The sequence below is a fragment of the Typopeltis vanoorti genome, chromosome 16, assembly GCF_054136105.1.
Source record: "Typopeltis vanoorti isolate ZY-2024b chromosome 16, IOZ_Tvanoo_1.0, whole genome shotgun sequence".
In the NCBI taxonomy this organism is placed as follows: domain Eukaryota; kingdom Metazoa; phylum Arthropoda; class Arachnida; order Uropygi; family Thelyphonidae; genus Typopeltis; species Typopeltis vanoorti.
Genome location: NC_143564.1, coordinates 27,908,353 through 27,928,372, shown reverse-complemented (window position 1 = coordinate 27,928,372; position 20,020 = coordinate 27,908,353). Strand labels below are relative to the sequence as shown.

The 20,020-nt window shown below is 36.7% G+C and overlaps 1 protein-coding gene across 3 annotated transcripts in view; it reads left to right on the top strand.

Moving 5' to 3' along the window:
- LOC150097906 (dynein regulatory complex subunit 10-like) overlaps window positions 1-20,020 on the top strand; it is a 179,495-nt gene that overhangs the window by 19,134 nt on the left and 140,341 nt on the right. For all 3 annotated transcript variants that reach the window (XM_090406507.1, XM_090406505.1, XM_090406506.1), the window contains exons 2-3: window positions 8,610-9,232; window positions 13,500-13,684. In XM_090406507.1, the coding sequence (XP_090262633.1) occupies window positions 8,710-9,232; window positions 13,500-13,684 (708 nt within the window). In that variant the 5' untranslated portion in view covers window positions 8,610-8,709. The remainder of the gene's footprint in view (window positions 1-8,609; window positions 9,233-13,499; window positions 13,685-20,020) is intronic.

The window sequence follows — 20,020 nt, the reverse complement described above, 5'->3', positions numbered from 1 at the left end:
TATAAAAACCTTTTTAGTAATTTGAATGTTTCTATCATATCCCCTCTTCTTCGCCTATCAACCAATCTCTGCAATCCACAAGCTCTCAATCTATCAATGTAGGGAGCATTTTTTATATCACTCACCAACTTGGTCACTCTTCTCTGAACCCTCTCCACAGCCTCCTCATCTCCAAGGAATCCAGGTGACCAGACCTGAGCACAGTAATCCAAATGTGGAAGTATCAATGCTTTATAAAGGGGAATAATAACCTCTTTATCTCTGGATGTCAGTGTGTTCCTCAACAACCAAGTAATCCTATGTGCAATCTTGGACACCTTAGCAATGTGTCCTCTGAACTTCATCTCCCTATCTACCAATACCCCTAAGTCCCTAGCCTCATCAATCTCTTGGAGTACCTTTCCATCGATGTAGTACACAGCTGGTAATCTTTTAATCCCAAAATGCATGACTTTACACTTTTCCACATTGAACTGACATCCATTTTCTTTTGCCCATTTTACCAGCTTATTTAAATCCTCCTGCAAACTTTCAACATCAGCTTGATTTTTTATTGCACTACACAACTTTCCATCATCAGTAAACAACTGAATATCTCCCTTTAAGCCGTTTCCTATATCATTTATATACAAATTAAACAACATTGGCCCAAGCACAGAGCCCTGAGGCACACCACTGGTCACCTGCCTCATTCTGGACTCGGCTCCTCCATACACCACCTTATGGTATCTCTCCCTGAGCCATTCTCCTATCCATATCACCAATTTAATATCCATTCCCATCTGCTCCAATTTGCGTAACAGTGTTCTATGGGGTATCCTGTCAAAAGCCTTATCAAAATCCAGAAGTACCACTGTGTAGCCAGTTCCTTTGTCCAACTCAGATGTTATTCTATTATGAATAGTTAATAGATTGCTAAGGCAGGATCTACCTTTAACAAAACCATGTTGGCCTCTATAGAGTATCATATCCTGATCCACCCATTCTTGAATTTTGTCTTTAACCAACTTTTCCAATACTTTTACCACTACTCCTGAGATGGTGATTGGTCTGTAATTCAATACCACAGTTTTAGAGCCACCCTTATGCAAAGGAACCACTTTGCCTAACTTCCACTCCCTAGGGACCATACCAGAGTTCAAACTTAAATTAAATATCCAGGTAAGAGGGGTTGACAATTCATTTGCACATTCACGCAATACCCGAGCTGATATTTCATCTAAGCCTACCGCAGTGTTTGCATTTAAGTTTTGCAATATATTTAATACCTCTGATTCTTTAGCTTCAATTCTCACATTAGGTACTGCTATAGGTATAGAGATATCCTCACTTGGGTGATAGACTTTTGAGAAGTGATCACTCAATAACTCAACTATTACATCTGATTTTGTCACCTCAATACCATCAGCACCCACTAAGGTTATCCTTCCGAAGTCATTCTTCCTCTTACTTGCCACATAGCAGAAGAACTCTTTGGGATTACCCTTGATCTCTTTGGCTAAGGTCTTCTCATAATCTGATTTAGCTTTTCTTACTATGCTGTTAACCTTCCTAGCTTGAGCCTTGTACTGTTCATGGGTGTCCTGATCGCCTTTCTCCTTGTAAATTCTCCATAACATTTTTTTTTTTTGCAGTTCAAGCTTGATACTACTGCTCATCCATCTAATGCCTGCCTTGTTTGACCTCCTGAGCATGGGGACACAATCTGATATTGCTTTCCTCAGATACCCGCTGATTTTATCCCAAGCACTGCTAACATCTTTCCCTTGCAATATGTTCTGCCATGGGATGGCTGCAAGCTCACTCCAAAGCTTGTTATAATTGCCTAACCTGTAGTTCCGTACATACCCCTTCTTAATAGAAAAATCCACAGATTTTGCAACCTCCCAAGTCAATACCACATGATCGCTTTCACCAACTGGAGGTAACGAGGACACCTTACTTATGCATATAACCTCTGAACCAATAACCAGGTCCAACACTCTCACACCACGTGTCCCTTCAGTTACGTGCTGTTTCAAGTAATTATCTCATAGAAGATGTATGAACTCCATTTCCTTTTTGCTACGTGATATTTCCTCCTTCCAATTGATATCACCATAATTAAAATCCCCCATAATAATCACTAAGCCTTCACTCATTGCACTAAGTTGCTGATGCATGAATTCAATATCTCCCCCCATACTCCCTGGCCTATAGCAGCATCCAACTGTATATTTGGTTGCGTTGGTCACTATTTCGCACCAGACTGCCTCAAATGAACTCTCGTTCACATGTCTATCATCATGATATACTACTTTCTTTGGCTGCAACACATCAGCTATCATCAACAGTACTCCTCCTGTTCTATCTTCTCTATCCTCCCTGAAAATACTGTACCCATCACATTCAATTCCAGTGACCACATCTTCTGCTGACAGCCAAGTTTCACTAATGCCTACAACTTTTGGTGAGATTTCACTGACTAATGCCAAAAATTCTCTCTTATTTCGAATGCTTCTAGCATTGGTATACAAAAATTGCAGATTCCCTCTAGATCTTGTACCGGCTTTAGAACTGATATATAAGTCACTAACTACCGTAGTCCTATGCCGATTTTTATCCCCTCTCTTATGCAATTTATTCTGCCTATAAGGATCAATAAATACACAATCAGTGCTAAAATTTCTCTCTCTTACACTCAACCTTTTCAATATTAGTTTCCCTGCCCAATGACTTCAGCCTGTTCAGAAAACAATAACTTCTTCAATCGCTTATGTCCTTCCATGTTAAGATGCAGTCCATCTCTAGCATACAACTGCCTTTTTCCTTCAAACACACTCCAAACATCAACAAACTCCAGACCTCTTTTTCTGCACATTCTTGCAATCATATCATTCATTATCATTGCTCGTCTACTTAACTCGTAATTGTCAAAACGAGGCAGCACACACACTATTCTCCCATTGACACTTTTCCTCTTCACAATATCTAATAATGTTCTTAAATCTTTTCCTACCCGATTTATACTACCTCTCAGGTCATTCGTACCCACCATAACTATCATCTTGTCTGCTTCATGCCCTCTCTTTATTGCTAAAGCCACTCTTTCTATTGTCCCGTCAGCCAAGCACTCCTCATGCATACCACTCTCCATACCCTTAATCATAGAATCACCATATATTTTACCACTCTTAACTTCATTCAAGTCCACACTCATGGACTCATTCTCTACACTATTCAGCATGACTCTCCCAGCTTCATTACTCAACTCTCTATTACTTACCCCCCCCACTCTCACTACATCTCATTTCTTCTAGGCCACTTGTGGTTTTATTATGTTGACTCCCAATCACTCCCATACTATTTATTACTGAATCATTCACCAAAGACTCACCCATATGTAATCCTGTTACTAGTTACTTCAGCTAAAGTAATCTCTATAGTCCTAATTTCTCTGTTTAACACATTAAACTCAGCTTTAACTTCCAGTATCTCCTTACCGATCACTTCCACTTCCTCATGAAGAAGATGAAGGTCATTTTTCATTTTCATAAACTTCCGCCGAAGTTCTTTTGCTACGGTCCCGATGTCAGCTTCCATTCCTAAACGCTCCAGCCTATCCCGACACTTCTCACATACGTCGACATTTTCGTTCTTCTCATTTTGCCAGACCGACCACAGATCCTTCACATTTTTCGGTGCATACATGTAGCAGTTTCCGCAACGCATCCATTGCGAAAAATCTAACGCTGAGCCAGCCTTTCGTGTAGTAGTAGAAGTCCTGCGCGCCGCTGACGTACGTTTCTTGTTGGACGCCATCTTTACACGTTGATATAGCGAAACAAACGGCAGTGAAAACACAATATATACAACACAGTTCTAAACAATAATACCACTGAAGGACACTTGTTTCTAACCGATGCACAACTGCAGCACGATTTGTGACAAAAAGCCACACTATATTTAACTTTAAAAACACGTTTTCAAACATTTGTAACTTAATGAACAAAGATGTGTGCTGTTGTTGCGTTTTCCACAGTGAAACTTTACTCAATTATTCTGATTACAAATTGATATATAAATTCACAACATTATACCTTAATGCAATTCTGTTTAATTATTGTAAAAAAAAAATATCGCATCTCTACGCTTCTAGAGATGTGAATTTGTTGGTCACTGGCAGATATTAGTCAGGAAAAGACATGTTGAGTTAATGAAAAATTATTGCCTCTACTGTAAAAATGATAGTTCAACTCACATGAATACTAAAATCACCTAGTTACTGTGGGAAACTGAAAGAGAAGCGAAAACTAAGACCGAAAATTAATGAGTAATCTTCAACAAAGACTAATGAAAATATAAGCAGTGTTGGGGGGGGGGGAATTCACACACAGTTATTTATTTTTTATTTATTTATTGCTCAGTTATTCTGGCTAGGAAAATGTAGTTGACTGATTTTTAAATTAAAATAAAGAAAAAAAAATTATAAGTCCTAATAACAAATCTACCAGAATTCCAAAAACAGGATGTCACAAGTAGCCTCAATACTATGATGTCATTGGGGGACAGATAGCTTGGGAAAACATGAGCACTGTGGGAAAGAAATCTAAAGGATGTAGTCAACTAGATTTTCTGGTTATTTACAGAAATATTGTTCTTTCAACTCATGCATGAGTGTGTGTTGTGCTGTGGATATAAAATTCAACTTTTTTGGAATATTCGCATTTAGAAGAGCCATTCTGGAAAGACTAAGTAATTTAAATTATCATTAGAATTTCTAGACTACATACAAATTTTTATGTAGTCTAGAAATACATTTAAGTCTCTGTTTATTTTAATTAATTTTTTTAAAATACCATTTTGTTTTTCTCTTGACTGTAAACTAAAAATACCAAATCAAAACATTTTGTAAAAAAAGATAACTTTAATTAGCAAAAGTAATGAAGTTTAAGATCTTAATGTAGACAAATCAAAATATTTGGAAGAGTTTTGTATATGAGAAAAAAAAAATTGTGGTTGAGGGACACCAGCATATAATTAAATTATTCAGAAAAGCCTAAACCTGCTGCCATCTAGACTCTACTCTACTCTATGAATTCCCATAGTCTTTTAACAGGAAAGAAATACCCCAAACTGTATTGAAAAATTAGTACTGCCATCTATAGACAACCAAACACAAAACTTGACGACAATGACGGATGTTTGTCACTCTGGAAAATTCCAAGATATCTTATATCAAAACATCGCCCACAAGTCCATAGGCAAACCAAAACACCATGTGTGTCACAAAGACATATATTCCCCAGAAATTTCCAAACACATAATGTCACGATTCCTTATCTCAAAAATCATCCGCAATGCTAAACCAAACACACCGCGCGATGTCCCTGATAGATGAGGGCCCAGCAAAATTCCTAACATTCCAAACATCATCTTATCACTATCCATCACCCATAATGCCATACACAAACCATTTACTTATCTACAATTCAGCACAGCACACATCCATGAAATGGACGTCACTACAAATCCTTATCCACTAATATATCTTCCTTTTCTATTCAAAACAATAAAGTCATTTATTTACAACTAACAAATTACGTCACCTCTTCATCTGATAACAACACACATTAACAACACAATTCCTTATCTTATCTTGATCTTTTTCAAACTTCCCCACTAACCACGTCAGGAATCCTTATCTCTAACCATCACTTACAATGCCATATGAACCAAAACACAAGAACTGACGTCACGGACACATATGCCCAAGGGAAATTCCAATCATTCCAAACTCATGACATCACACACACACAATGACATCATCATATGAACAACCAATCATGTCACGATTCCTTATCTTATCTTGATCTTTTCAGACGTGCCACCTATACCACTTTTGTCTAATTTCAGAAAGGGTTCAAATTCAGAATCCATGCTTGTAATGCATTCTGGCCAAATTTTTTTCCACACATGGTTGATTATGGTTAATTTCAAATCATTCCATGATTCGCTAATGTTGTCCACAGCATCTTTGATGCTGAATTTTTTCCATAACTCTTTAATTGACGATTCACCATCGGTTTCATTTATAAGTTTTCGTAAGGTTCTTCATAAATAATATGCCTTAAAAGTAGCTATTGCACCCTGAACCATTGGCTGGATTAGGGTCATTGTTTTTTTGAAATGTAAGTTCTTTCAGGCATTCTTTTCCAATAAAGTGCTGTTTTGTCCACATTAAAAACTTGTTGAGGCGCAAACTTTGTTTGCTCTCACTGGGATAAAGGATTAAACTAAATTTATTATAGTCTAACCTAGTGAAAAATAAACTTTCAACTTGTTGAGGAACGTGTCCACCTCTTTCAATAATTGATTTCAAAATGTTTGGATAGGCTCAAGCTTAATCGGCATCAGCACTAGCTGCTTCACCTTTCATTTTAATCTTATGCAAATTATGGGATTTTAAAATTTTTCAAACCAACCATGGCTTGCTAGAAAAGTTTCATCTGCCGGACCTTCACTAGTATCTTCACTCTTCAAATTTTCAAAAATACTTTTCGCCTTTTCCTGGATAGTCATTTGGCTCATTGGCATCCTCCGTTGATGGTTGTCTTCAATCCATATGTTCAATAATTTTTCCATTCTTTCCATATTGCTACTTCTTTGGCATGTTAATTTTGAAACACTTAAAGGTGCAGCTGATTGTGAATGTGCATTAATTTTTTCTTTGGTAGCACGAATTGTTTGAACTATAGATTTTGCAAGCCCTAATGCCTTACAATATATCAACAATTTTTTTCAGAAACTTCAATACGACGCAAAACATCTAGTTTAGTCTCTAGTGAGACAGATTTTCGGCTTCTTTTTTTAACTCCATCACTCTCTAAATTTAAAGAATGTTTCGGGCTCATGTTTCCCCAAAAGACATACTGGATTCTAAATAAAAAACAAAATATTATAACAGTTATAATGTACACACTTTATAGCAACACAAATACATACACACTTTAATATGTATTTACATACAAATGCATATTATGTGCTTATCAACAATGTTTATAGTTGAAACAGAATGCAAGAAGAAACAAACACTTCTACTTTTGATACTGAGGATTTACCTAATTTACTAAACTGATCACTAAATGCATCTACTCATGAACATGTTTACAGAAGGCGGGGACGAATTATGTGCTACACGAAGATTGTGCGACTACATGACGACACAAGTAGCATTCCTGCGCGGAGCGGTGCGGCCTGCCTAGAACATGTGACTAAAGATGTACACGGGATTTCCCAACTTTTTGGCCGTATATGGAGATGGATATAAGGTTGGTGAGATGGATAGGAGGGTGGTTGACGGAGAGATATCAGAGAGTGGTTTATTCAGGAGTAGAGTCCACAAGATGGCCTGTGACTAGTGGTGTGCCACAAAGATCTGTTCTTGGACCACTGATGTTTAAATTGTTCATTAATGATATAGGAAAGGATCCGAGAGGAACAGTTCATTTGTTTGCGGATGATGCAAAGTTGGGTAGGGAAATAGTGAATGCAGATGATGTCAAAATTTTGCAAGAAGATTTGATTAGATTGGAGGCCTGGGCTAAGGAGATTGGATGTCAATTTAATGTGGCAAAATGTAAGGTTATACATTTTGGGGTGAAAAGATTAGCAGCAGTTTACTACATTGGTGGAACTGTACTCCAGGAAACTGATGAGGCATGAGATTTAGGAGTGTTGGTGGATAAGGAGTTGAAATTTAGAGGACACATTGCCAAAGTGGCCAAATCAGCTCATCAAATCACTTGGTTGCTGAAGAATACGTTGACAGGCAGAGACAAGCAGGTTATTGTTCCTCTGTATCGAGTCTTGATAAGACCCCATCTCGACTACTGTGCCCAGATTTGGTCACCTAGGTTTCTTCTTGATGGGGAGGAGGTTGAGAGGATCCAGAGGCGAGTGACCAAGATGATAGCAGGCCTGTGGAATGAACCTTATGAGAACAGGTTGAGGATTTGTGGGTTGCAAAAATTGGTTGATAGGCAGAGGAGGGGAGATATGATTGAGACATTCAAATTACTGAAGGGTTTCTATAAAATTAATTCAGAAGATATTTTTGAGAATGGCTGGTTGTGGGAGGACTAGGGGACATCCATGGAAACTGGGCAAAAGTGTGGTTAGTAAAGGTTTTAGAGCTGGGTTCTTTACTTTTAGAGTGGTGAATGAGTGGAATGGGTTGCCAGAGTCTGTGGTGGATGCTGTGACAGTGAATAAGTTTAAGGTGAGGTATGATAGTTATTGTATGAATGTCGAATAGTTGTGATGAATATGATTTGGGGCCTCCCTTGATGAGTCTAATGACTCCCTGGAGTTGCCCGTAATAATAAAAATAAAAATAAAAAAAAATAAAAAAATAACATTGAAAAATTGTAGGCAGTAAATCGAAACTTCGCCATAATTACACAAGACTGTTATAGCAAAAAGCCGTATAAAGAGGGGCTGTATAGAGAGGTATTAGTGTATTCTTACTTTAATTGCTTATATTTTGAAATTATTTAAAAACATATTTTGAACTATTCATATAAATAAACAGTTCATCTCAGTAAATAAAGACTATTTGCAATTTTCAGATTATGAGAAGCAACTGACATGCACATTAGAAAAAAATGTATGGTGTATAAGGGAACTGAATATTTTATAAATTCTTATTTATAAACAAGATAGAAATTCATGCAACTTTCAATGAGTTCCAGTAAAGCTTCAGATCAAAAAAACTTTGAGAATAGTCATCAGAACCCTTCTCATACTGGATATCTTGCAACCAGTAGTCAGAGCAGTATAACTGAAGACTCAGCAAATCTCTTGCAGCTAAATGCAGAAGAAAAAAGTCAAATGAAAATTTCTCAAAAATTGAAAAATAGATTAAGTGTGGAGGCTGAAAGGGTATTTAGGGTCTTGGAAGATGCAGTCAGAAAAGTGCATATAATCTCCATTATATCTTTTCTCCATAAAAACATCGAGCAGATCAGTAAACTTCTTCCAGATGTCATAAGAGAAGCAGTTCAGAGTTATTCCAGATTTTGTCAGTTAACAGAAGATATTGGTCAGGAGGAAATTTGTGATGTTATTATTGTTCCATCGTATATGGGAGGTGGAAACCAAATAGACTGTAAGAGCTTAGTCAAGCAATGGGCAAAAATAGAGTGGAATTTTTCACTTAGTAACACTGAAGATCATGGAAATGACTTGAAAGGTAAATTAAGTATTTATATTAATTACACAAAATATTTGTTTTTAATAAGTTGTATTGTATTTCATATTATAATCAGCACTGGTTTGAAGTAAATGCAAAAATTACATTTTTTTTTTTTAATGGATCCCCATTCACATAATGTTTTTGTCAACCTGTAATACATTTGTACTACTGTGGGTGGTCTAAGGATTTTTTCTATTTTTTTATTAATTGCATATATATCTTTTTAATATTTTAATTTATTTTTCCATAGTCCAGAGTTCTTGTTCTAGACACTAAACATGGAATTTTTTCAAGCCTCCTGTAAGTGGGGCAGTGTTCACACCAGATGTTGAAATTCATCTCTCACCTAAACACAATCAGAAACATCCATGCCCACAGCAGGATACAGACACGCAGCTTGGTTGGAGAGTGGATATGCTAACCACTCAACCAACCAGGCTTTTAACCTGAAGGTATTCATAATTCTTCCCTTCTCACACATACACAAAATGGTTTTTTTTTTTTTTTTGTGTGTGTGTGTAAACTTATAAAGGTAAAAAGAAAAGGAAATCAGATTTATACTTTGTCTTATGAATAGTGCAGTTTTATGAATGATTTGATATGTGCTCTTCAATTTTGGTTCAATTCTTCATGATATCAGTGAAGAATCTTTATTAGTATTACTTCCCAGCTTCCATGGAGTCAGAAGACTCATAATGGGAGGTCGAACACTCACAGGCCATGATGTTTATTATTATACATTGCCTTGAAGGCATTCAGTGTTGGAACACTCAACCCAGTCTGCAACGTTCACCTCTCATTCACTACCCACCATGCAGAAACTCTTCTTTTCAATTCCTTTCCTACATGACCTTTGTATAGTTTCTGCAGATGGTCTCTTGTTCTCCCATCCCCAATTACTATTATTATTAGTTCCACATTCACCTTATACAATGGAACTGTAATGTTCTTTATTTATGAATGTCAAGATTCTCAGTCTCAATATATTGGAATAAAATATTTATCTATCTATTTTGGAAAACCAAAGTTAGAAAAAACAACAGATTGATTACAAATTCACAAGTCACAGGAAATGTGATATGATTGAGACTTTTAAACTGTTGAGAGGTGGTTACGGGGTTGACACTGGGGAGTTCTTTCGCTTGGTTGAACAGTGGGAAGGAGTGATGACAAGAGGCCATCCCTGGAAGTTACGAAAGGAAACTGTGAGCAAGAGGGTGAGGAGTGGTTTCTTTGCGTGGAGGGTGGTTGAACCATGGAATGCATTGCCTGATGGAGTGGTGAGAGCGAGAACGGTCAATGAGTTTAAGTAGTGGTATGATAGACTTTGTGTTTCTTAGGGGGGACCTCCCCTTGATGAGTCTTGACAGACTTTATGTTCTTAGGAAGGACCTCCCACAATGAGTCTTTTGACTCCATGGAGGCCTGAATAATAATAATAATAATAATAAGTTAATGTGAAATTTGGCATTGTTTGGACCTCTCAATATTTTCATAGTCAAGTTGATATGAAGAAGTTGATATGAAGAATGAAGGCCAATCACAAACAATCATCCAAATGATCATTTGTAATTTGGTTTCTTAATTGATTTTTTATGACGGTCATATTTGAAAAAGCAGATTCTGACAAGTATGTAGATCCAGAACACGACAGAATTTTTCGCCCTATATCAGTTAATATTGGGAATTTTTCATGTGCATACTTCCAAATGACTTCATTGTTTATTGATTTTAAATGTAAACTATTTTGAATGTTTATTATCTCAAGTGTGGCGTTTGCACACCACCGCGCTAGGCCGCACGAAGGAAGTCTTGGTTTCGAGTCTAGTCGGCGACTAGAGAAAATTTTTCTAAGCCTTTTTTCGACCGGTTCCCGAGTTAGTCGATCTCTGGCACGGGCAAGCAGGTTTTTCCTCCCGGAAACTCGGGTTTTTCGTCCTGTAAACTCAAGAAAATCGACCGTAGAACCCACATTATTTCAGACATTAAATATATTGTGTTAGGGTTAGAGACCACGAGATGGCGGCACATTTGAGCCGTCTCTCTTCACTGCGTACCGCTTAATTAGTGATAGCCTTGGGCCATCTGTCTCTGATTGGGTACCAGTGGAGATTGAACTGCCCACTCAGTCTCCAAAAGTTAGATAGGGCTAAATGGCCTCGCCTACTCCCGTATATACGGGAATAAAAAGGCGTTAGCTGATTTTTTTTTTTTTTTTTTTTTGATTATCTCAAGTTCTACTTCAGCTTGGTTTATATCTAACAGCCCACTAATTTTATTTGAAATTTCTGTGATGTTCAAGTTTTCTTGAAATGGATTATTGATAAAAGATACGATTATTTCAATTTTATTAAAATCTTTAAATCTTGAATTTATTTTTCCTCAACTAATTCTATTTCATGAATAAATTCTTTTAAATCATAGCGAAGCATTTCTTGATTTTGTTCAAAAAATTTTAATAAATATGGGAGATGTCTAAATTCGCAGTCATTTATATTTTTCTTTAAATAAGTGTTGCTGGAAAGTTTTTATTGAACTTAACATGTCAATTAAATTTTTATCTCCAACTTATAACTCTAAATTTAAATTGCTTAATTTCATACAGAAATCTATTAAAAATGATAACTGTAACAACCATCTTTTATCATTTAATTGTGGATAAATATCTCCTTTTTCATCAAGAAAACTTTTTATATCATTAATTAATACAAGAAATCTTTCTAAAAATTGACTTCTGCTGAGCCAACGAACATTATTGTACAACAGAAGTTCCCTATCATCATCTGCCTGTAATTTAAATAGCTGCCATTGCAGGACTTTTCCTCGAACAGAATTTACAATTTTAAATGTAATATCCAAAACATCTTTTGCGTTTAATCTTTTACTACACAGTACTTGTTGGTGAATAATAGAGTGGCACGTTAAAAAATCTGGATATTTGTCATCGTTTTTACATAATGAAATGAAGCCTGATTTATTACCTATCATTGCAGGAGCACCATCAGTAGTAATAGACACAAGTTTAAAAAGTGGAAGTTTGTGTTGTTTCACAAATTCATCAAATGTTGAAAAAATGTCTTCTCTCCTAGTCCTTCCCAATAATGGTATAATTTTCAAAAGTTCTTCTTTACTTGAATAATCTTGAAATACCATGCGAATAAATAACATTGACTGAGCAATATCAGTGAAGTTGTTTGATTCATCAAATTGTAATGAAAACACGACACACTGGTGGATGTCTGGCATTAATCTGGCCTGGAAACTTTTCTCTGGCAATTTGAAGCCTTGTCTGTGGCCTAGAAGTAGTCTCTCTCTAGCGATGTAGAACCTAGAAGCTCCTTTCTGGAAGCGGGAAACTCCTCTCTCAAGCAATGTGGATCCGGGCAGTCTCTCTGATGGCGACTCTGGAACCGGTACCCATTCTGCTTGCTTCAGTCCCTTTTTATTAGGCCTCTTCTGAGTTCTCGCATGAAGTTTGGCAACCCCAAAGAATCGGTATGAGTCTTTCATCTTAAGTTTCAAGTTCGGCACGCCTTTTGTTCTCCTCTGCTTTCTTTTGATAAGTTGCCGGCCATCGGAAAGTTGTTTGAACTCCTTCTGACTGACTTTGGAGATGGTTACACTTAGAGACTGCAAGCCTTTCTCATACATACAAGTTTCAATAACAATCTTTCTAATGCTTTTTAACACTCTGACATGTTCTTATTAAAGCAGTATATACAGCTAGTTTCAAAAGAGTTATTTACAAAAACATCTAATACAAACTATACCGAGACAAAAAAAGTTTATTTTTTTACAATATTCACATGGAACTTAACCTAAGTAAAAAATCGATGTAATGTGCTTTGAAATATTTAATATTTAAGCTACAATCGAGTTTTTACACTTTGCTTATAATCGTATTAACTCGGCTTGCTGTTTGACTTCCACTGATTCAAATTAATTCATTTACCTGGACTTATAAGAAAATTACTGATTTGACAATTTTAACAAAAAATAAATAAACAATAGCAATACACTTAAAGTTAATTAAAAATAATACAAAATAATGATAAATAAAATATTATGTTTTCAGTTATAATTAAATTTGTAAGTAAGGAGGAATACACAAGAGATCGACCAAAAATCGCTCTGCAATTTACGGGTTGAACACCCCTGATCTATAGCATGATGTGTCTTATTTAGATGAAGTACATGTATTACTTTTAGTATAAGATATTTTCCATATTTTTTTTGTCTTAAGTTTTTTTTTGTTTTATAATAGTAATAAGTGGAGAACTTCATCACTTTCTGCATCAGATACTGAATAAATTGGTACAGACACCTGTGCAAATTACAGAAGAGGAAAGAAAACTGATGAAACTAACAGAAGAAATTGCCAAACATGCTTCAACTACAGTGGATCTGGAGGATATGCTTCAGAATCTTATGATAGAAAGAAATGAACAAGTAAGGAGGAGGAGGTTGAAAGTTTATTTTTCACTTGGTTAGAGTATAATAAATTTAGTTTAATCCTTTATCCAAGTGTGTGCAAACAAAGTTTGCACCTGAAAGTATCTTCAGGACTGGGGTAAGGTGGTATAACACCAGGGAAACTCGTTGCAAAGGTGGAGCAAGCTACTAACACTCCTGTCTCAGTATCTCCTATAATGCAAAACACATCTCCTTGCAGATATGTCTAATGTTATGCATTAAGGGAAGGGCCACTACCCAGACTAGTTTTGACCTTTATTGAGGTCTCTTCAGTGGGAGCCAGGCACAAGTTGAGATACCAGGCAGAAGCATTAGCAGCAGGTCATCTCTACCTATAGGAGTTGCCTCTCTAAATCCAGAGTAATTTATTAAAAAAGGGTGGCACACCATTTGGCAACTCCTATAGGTAGAGATGACCTGCTGCTAATGCTTCTGCCTGGTATCTCAACTTGTGCCTGGCTCCCACTGAAGAGACCTCAATAAAGGTCAAAACTAGTCTGGGTAGTGGCCCTTCCCTTAATGCATAACATTACACATATCTGCAAGGAGATATATTTTGCATTATAGGAGATACTGAGACAGGAGTGTTAGTAGCTTGCTCCACCTTTGCAACGAGTTGCCTGGTGTTGTACCACCTTACCTCAGTCCTGAAGATACTTTCAGGAGGAGGAGGTGTAAGAATATTTTGAAAAATTTTGCAGATATCTGATATAATCCATGTGCGGTTAAATGTTTTAATGATATAGATGCTTTTTTCACAGCATGACTTCTATAAGAGCTAACCAGAACTAATTTGAACAGAAACAGCATTTATCCTCAAATTGTTAATTCAATTAAATGCATACTAATGCTGAGTATACAACAAAAATGAACAAACTGTATTATAATGTAGAAATAATTCCAAGACTGGAATAATTTACACACCTAATGTATTGTTAACTAGCATCTGATATTTTACAGAAGCCATAATCTAATCTCTAATGATGTAAAATGGATATGCCCAGTTTCTAATGTTTGTAGCCTAAAGAGAGATATTCAGGTGGAGACACACACACACACACACACACACACACACACACACACACACACACACACACACACACACACACACACGCACACACACACACACAGGAAGAATCTTTATAATGGCTTTTCAGCTGGTTAGCCAGTCTCATATGAAGATTGCATGGTTTTTCTCCTAGAAAGTGGAGTTTTATTTTTCATCCTGCAAAACAGACAAACTAGGTAGAATAACACATACAATTTACAGTCATATTACACTGATAAAAAACTTCATTTTTTACCCAGCCCACCCACGAAAGGTACCTTGATAGGACAAGTATCAAGAGATCTGAGGTTAATACTCGAGTTTGTATAGCAGAAGGGTGTGAGACAAAAGATAGTAAGTTTCAGTTTTAATTAAAATATACCCAGACACACCCAGAAGTGATGTAGAGTTGAGGAAAAGAACATGAATAATCAATGGCATGATAGCAAAAATATTTCAAAAGAGAGGCTTCGATTATGTGGATGCCAGGAGTGAATTTGAGGGTAGAATGAACTGTATGTGAGAACAGACTGCAATTGAACAATGAAGGATATAGGCATCAGGAAAGAATGTTGTTCTCTAGGCAAGTGAGAGTGTAAGGAAAAGAAAACTAGAGTTGCCAGGATGTACGTTAGCAAGGATAGCCTCTTGTGTATTAGTCACTTGGGAGATAGGAGAACATATGGTGTAATGCAGAGCCACAGGAAGTTTGGACAGAACAATAATAGGTATAGAAATACTGACTGAAAATTCATTAATATTTATATAAATGCCAGTAGTATTAGGAATAAAGGATATGAATTGGTGGCATTAATAGCTTCAGCTTGTCTCACGATTATTGTGATCAGTGAAACATGATTGACTGAAGACGATATACTAATAGGAATAATTGACTGAAGATGATATACTAAAAGGAAAAGAAGTTTTAGTAGAAGGATATAGAATATTTGGGAAAATCTGGACAAATGCAGTGGTATCTTATCAAAGTGGAGGATTTGTAGGGGAATGGCATTAATGGTTCTAAGAGTGAGAGGTGGAGGTGGCAGGATAGGATATTTATGAGATATTGCTATAAGCCAGGAAACACAGATGGGGAAAAGCATGAGATGTTTAGTTGAATTTGGCAAGTGCGAAATCAGTGATTATTATTATTATTACACCCTCCATGGAGTCGACAGACTAATCGTGGGAGGTTCATTCAACTGACAACATATTTACCATACAGAATCTTAAAATCCTTAACACTCCTTGTGTTAACAACACACTCTGGTAATGCATTCCATTCACTGACAATTCTCTTTGTAAAAAATCTATTCCTCACACCACTCTTCACCACACTTTTACATAACTTCCAGGAATGACCTCTGGTTCTTTCTCTCTCACCTTCTACTCTTTTTATAATCCCCTCTGGATTAATCTAATAAAATCCTCTCACTAACTAAAACGTTTCTATCATATCATCTCTCACCTCCTATCCACCAAACTCTACAATTGACATTTCTTCAACCTCTCTCCATAGCCAGCATTCCAAACTAATGATATTGTCTTAGTCACTCATCTGTGGACCCTCTCCAATGTCTCCACATCACATTGAAAACCAGGTGACCAGATCTGAGCACAATATTCCAAGTGTGGTCTGATCAGTGCCTTATACAGTGACACAACGACTTCCTTATCCCTCATATTAGAATACTTCTTATCATAGCAAAACTACGATGTGCAGCCTTTGCAAAACTAACAATATGCCCTGACAACACTAACAATATCCCAACTTTGCAACGCTAACAATATCCCATATCTCTAATCTTATCCACTTCCTGCAGTATGGCACCATCGATATAGTACACAGCCTTATATTTCTGCACTCCAAAATGCAATACCTTGCTTGCACTTATTGATATTAAAACTACAATCCCACTTTTTTGTCCAAGGAAAAAGTCTATTCAAATCTTCCTGAAGGGATTTAACATCAGCAGGGCTACTTATAATTCTTCCCAACTTTGCATCATCAGAAAATAACTGAAGATCCCAGTCAGTCTACATGATATATCGTTTACAAACAAGTTACACAGCAGGGGCCCAAGAACAAAACCCTTGAGCAATCCACTGATTACCCTCTTTTTTGAGACACTGCGTCATCATACACAACCTGCTGGTATTGTTCAGATCTATTGTTCAGTTCTTGATCCATCTAACCAATATACTATCTATTTCCTCTGCAGCTTGTACACCAACTTATCATGTTGTAATCTATCAAATGCTTTTGCAAAGTCTAAGAATATTGCTGTATATAATTCTCCTTTATCTAACACACTTGTCACTTTATCATAAAATGCAAGTAAATTACTAAAACAGAACTTATCCTTTACAAATCCATGCTGACCATCATAAAGAATGCTATGTCCATCAATCCAATTTTGTATTCTATTCCTGACCAATCACTCCAACACCTTCACCACAACTGCAGTTATACAGACTGGCCTATAGTTGGAAACTTTTGTCTTATAACCATTCTTGTGGAGTGGCACTATTTTGCCTTCTTTGAACTTCTTAATAATCCTACCCATTGCAAGTTTTTCATTAAATAACCAGGTCAAGGGCATAGCCAACTGTGGTGCACGTTCCTTAAGAATACGTGGTGATATGTCATCTATTCCCACAGCCTTATTCACATCTAACCCAACCAACATCTGCTACAATTCTGTTTCTTTCACTTTCAATCCTCCTAATACTTGCCTCTCTTCTATATATTGCACTGGATCATTTACACCAGTCTTATATATGCTGATAAAGAGCTCATTCAATAATTCCACTATATCCTTTGCAGCTGTTTGTCTCCTGCCACGACTATCCACCATTGTTAATCTGCCATAATTATTCTTCCTTCTGCTTGCCATCTAGCAGAAGGAAGAATCTTTTCTGCTCAGCTCATTTACCCAACATACTGATGCTAACTGACTACATAGCTTTCTATAATCACTTGCGTTATACTTCCACATGTATCCATTTTTGGCAGTACCGCATGATCACTCTCACCAATCGGCAGCAGTGTCAACACTTCATTGACAGCTACATCTTGTGAAGTTATCACCAAATCCACAACATCAAAGTATCTAGTTGCTTCAATCACATGCTGCTTAAGATACTTATCTCTCAGAAATTCCACAAACTCACTCTCCTCATTCCCATACAATATCTCTTCCTTCCAGCCTACATTCCTGTAATTAAAGTCTCTCATCAGGATCACCTTCTTTTTACATGTCCAACTGATTTTCTTAAACATTTCACAGTCGTTATTCTCTGCATTCCCTGGCCTATAACAGCAGCCTATCAGATGTACTAACCTGTTTATTTCAACTTCACACCACACAGATTCAAAATCTGTGCATGCACTATCAACTTCCACACTTTGCAGACACAATTCCTCTGCAATTTAACAGCATTCCCCCTCCTCTTTTCACATCTCTATCCTTCCAGAAAATTATATATCCATTATGGGAGATTTTAACTACAGTAGCATTAACTGGGAAGTTTGTGCTGTTGGCTCAAAGTTTAGAAGTGCATGAGGAGAGTATGCTTCTAATATTAAGTACTCTGGATGTCAACAAGGCAATGAGATTGGATGGGATTTTGCCATATGTTTTAAAGAGAACATACTAAGGAACTGACAGCTCTCTTTTGAATTGGCTTTTCAATAAGTCTGGCTATGGAATATAAGGAAGATAAGCCGAAGGAATGGTAAGATAGTTCCATTGCATAATGGTGTTGGCAGTAGAATGGGAGTTTCAAATTATAGACCGGTTTGTATTTCTTCTGTAGTTGAGAAATTAGTGAGAGATTGTACCTAGCACCGAGCAATTTTATTTTTTTTAATAGTGCAAACATCAAAAGTCATACTGCACCAGGACAATGGTAATTAGTTAGTAGGACAATCACAAACATCCATGCCCTTGGTGGGATTCAGACTCGCAGTTTCTTGCCTGGGGAGCAGATGCACTAACCACTCAGCCAACCAGGCCAGCAAGCACTGATCATGCGAGGGTAATATTCATGCTGTGGTGATCAGCATGGATTTGTTAAGGGAGTACTCTCGGTTTAATAACCTGATTCCCTTTTATAATAAAGATTCAAGATCAGTAGTTGAGGAAAAAATATATGCTGCATTTTTTCTTTTCTTTTTTTCCCCACAAAGGCATTTAACCAGATTCCACATGATAAGCTGATATTTAAGTTATGACATATGGGTCTGAGCATCAGATTAGTAAAATGAATGAGAGATTAGCTGCTTGATGGTGTCTGATAGATATGAGATAGTTGTTTACAAGAAAATGGTATTGAGGAAACAGAAGGTTACAAGTGAAGTCCCATCGCACAATGTAGTGTGAAGATGGAAGTAACGTGTGTCATGAGCTGTTAAAAAAAACGAAGTATTAGTAGTAAGAAAAGATATTATTGTGTTTATTTCATTGCCAGTACTATTTCTTAAGTTTATGCTATTCAAATTGATGTCTTTTACATGTTAGTGTAGTATTTCATTAGAATTTTATTGTCTCAGTATTGTCTGTATTGTATTTAATTGTATTGATTGTATTCATCATAGCTATCACCAGTTTTAGCAATTCACCTATCTCACACCATTTAAAGACTACGTTATTCATAGCATAGTTGATGATTTTGTTGCTTGCTATGCATGTGGTATGTACGCATCCCACTGTTAAAAATGTGGCAGGTGCAGGATGGAAATGTGCATGTGTGCATGAAATGTAGGCAGTGGGAGGCACTGGGAGACATAAGTATCTTGATCTCAAGATATTCTTCAGAAATGGGTGAAATTCAGTTTGTGAATACTAGTAGCATGTTGGAGGGTGGGGAGAATATTACAGACATGTACACATTGATTTAACCTTGGACAGTGTAGCAGACCGAGATAGTTTGTCTGATGTCCATGATTATGTGTGTATATGAATGTAAATCGAAAGAAAGATGTGTGTGGGGAGAGAGAGAGCTGCTGAGAATGGAGATTGAGGAAATGAAGACTGAGCTAAGGAAGGTGAATGAAGATATTAGGAGGGTGAAGAGGGTTTTTTTTTTTTTTAATGTTGGGCCCATGTATGAGAGATTGGCTGGTCAACCTATAGTACTTTAGTACCATATATGGGTAGTGGGATGGGAAAGGAGAAACTTGTTGACATTCAATTTATAAGCCCGTATATTGTATTCCTTGGGAAATACATCAGGGGGGGAGACTGTTCCACAGTTCAGTT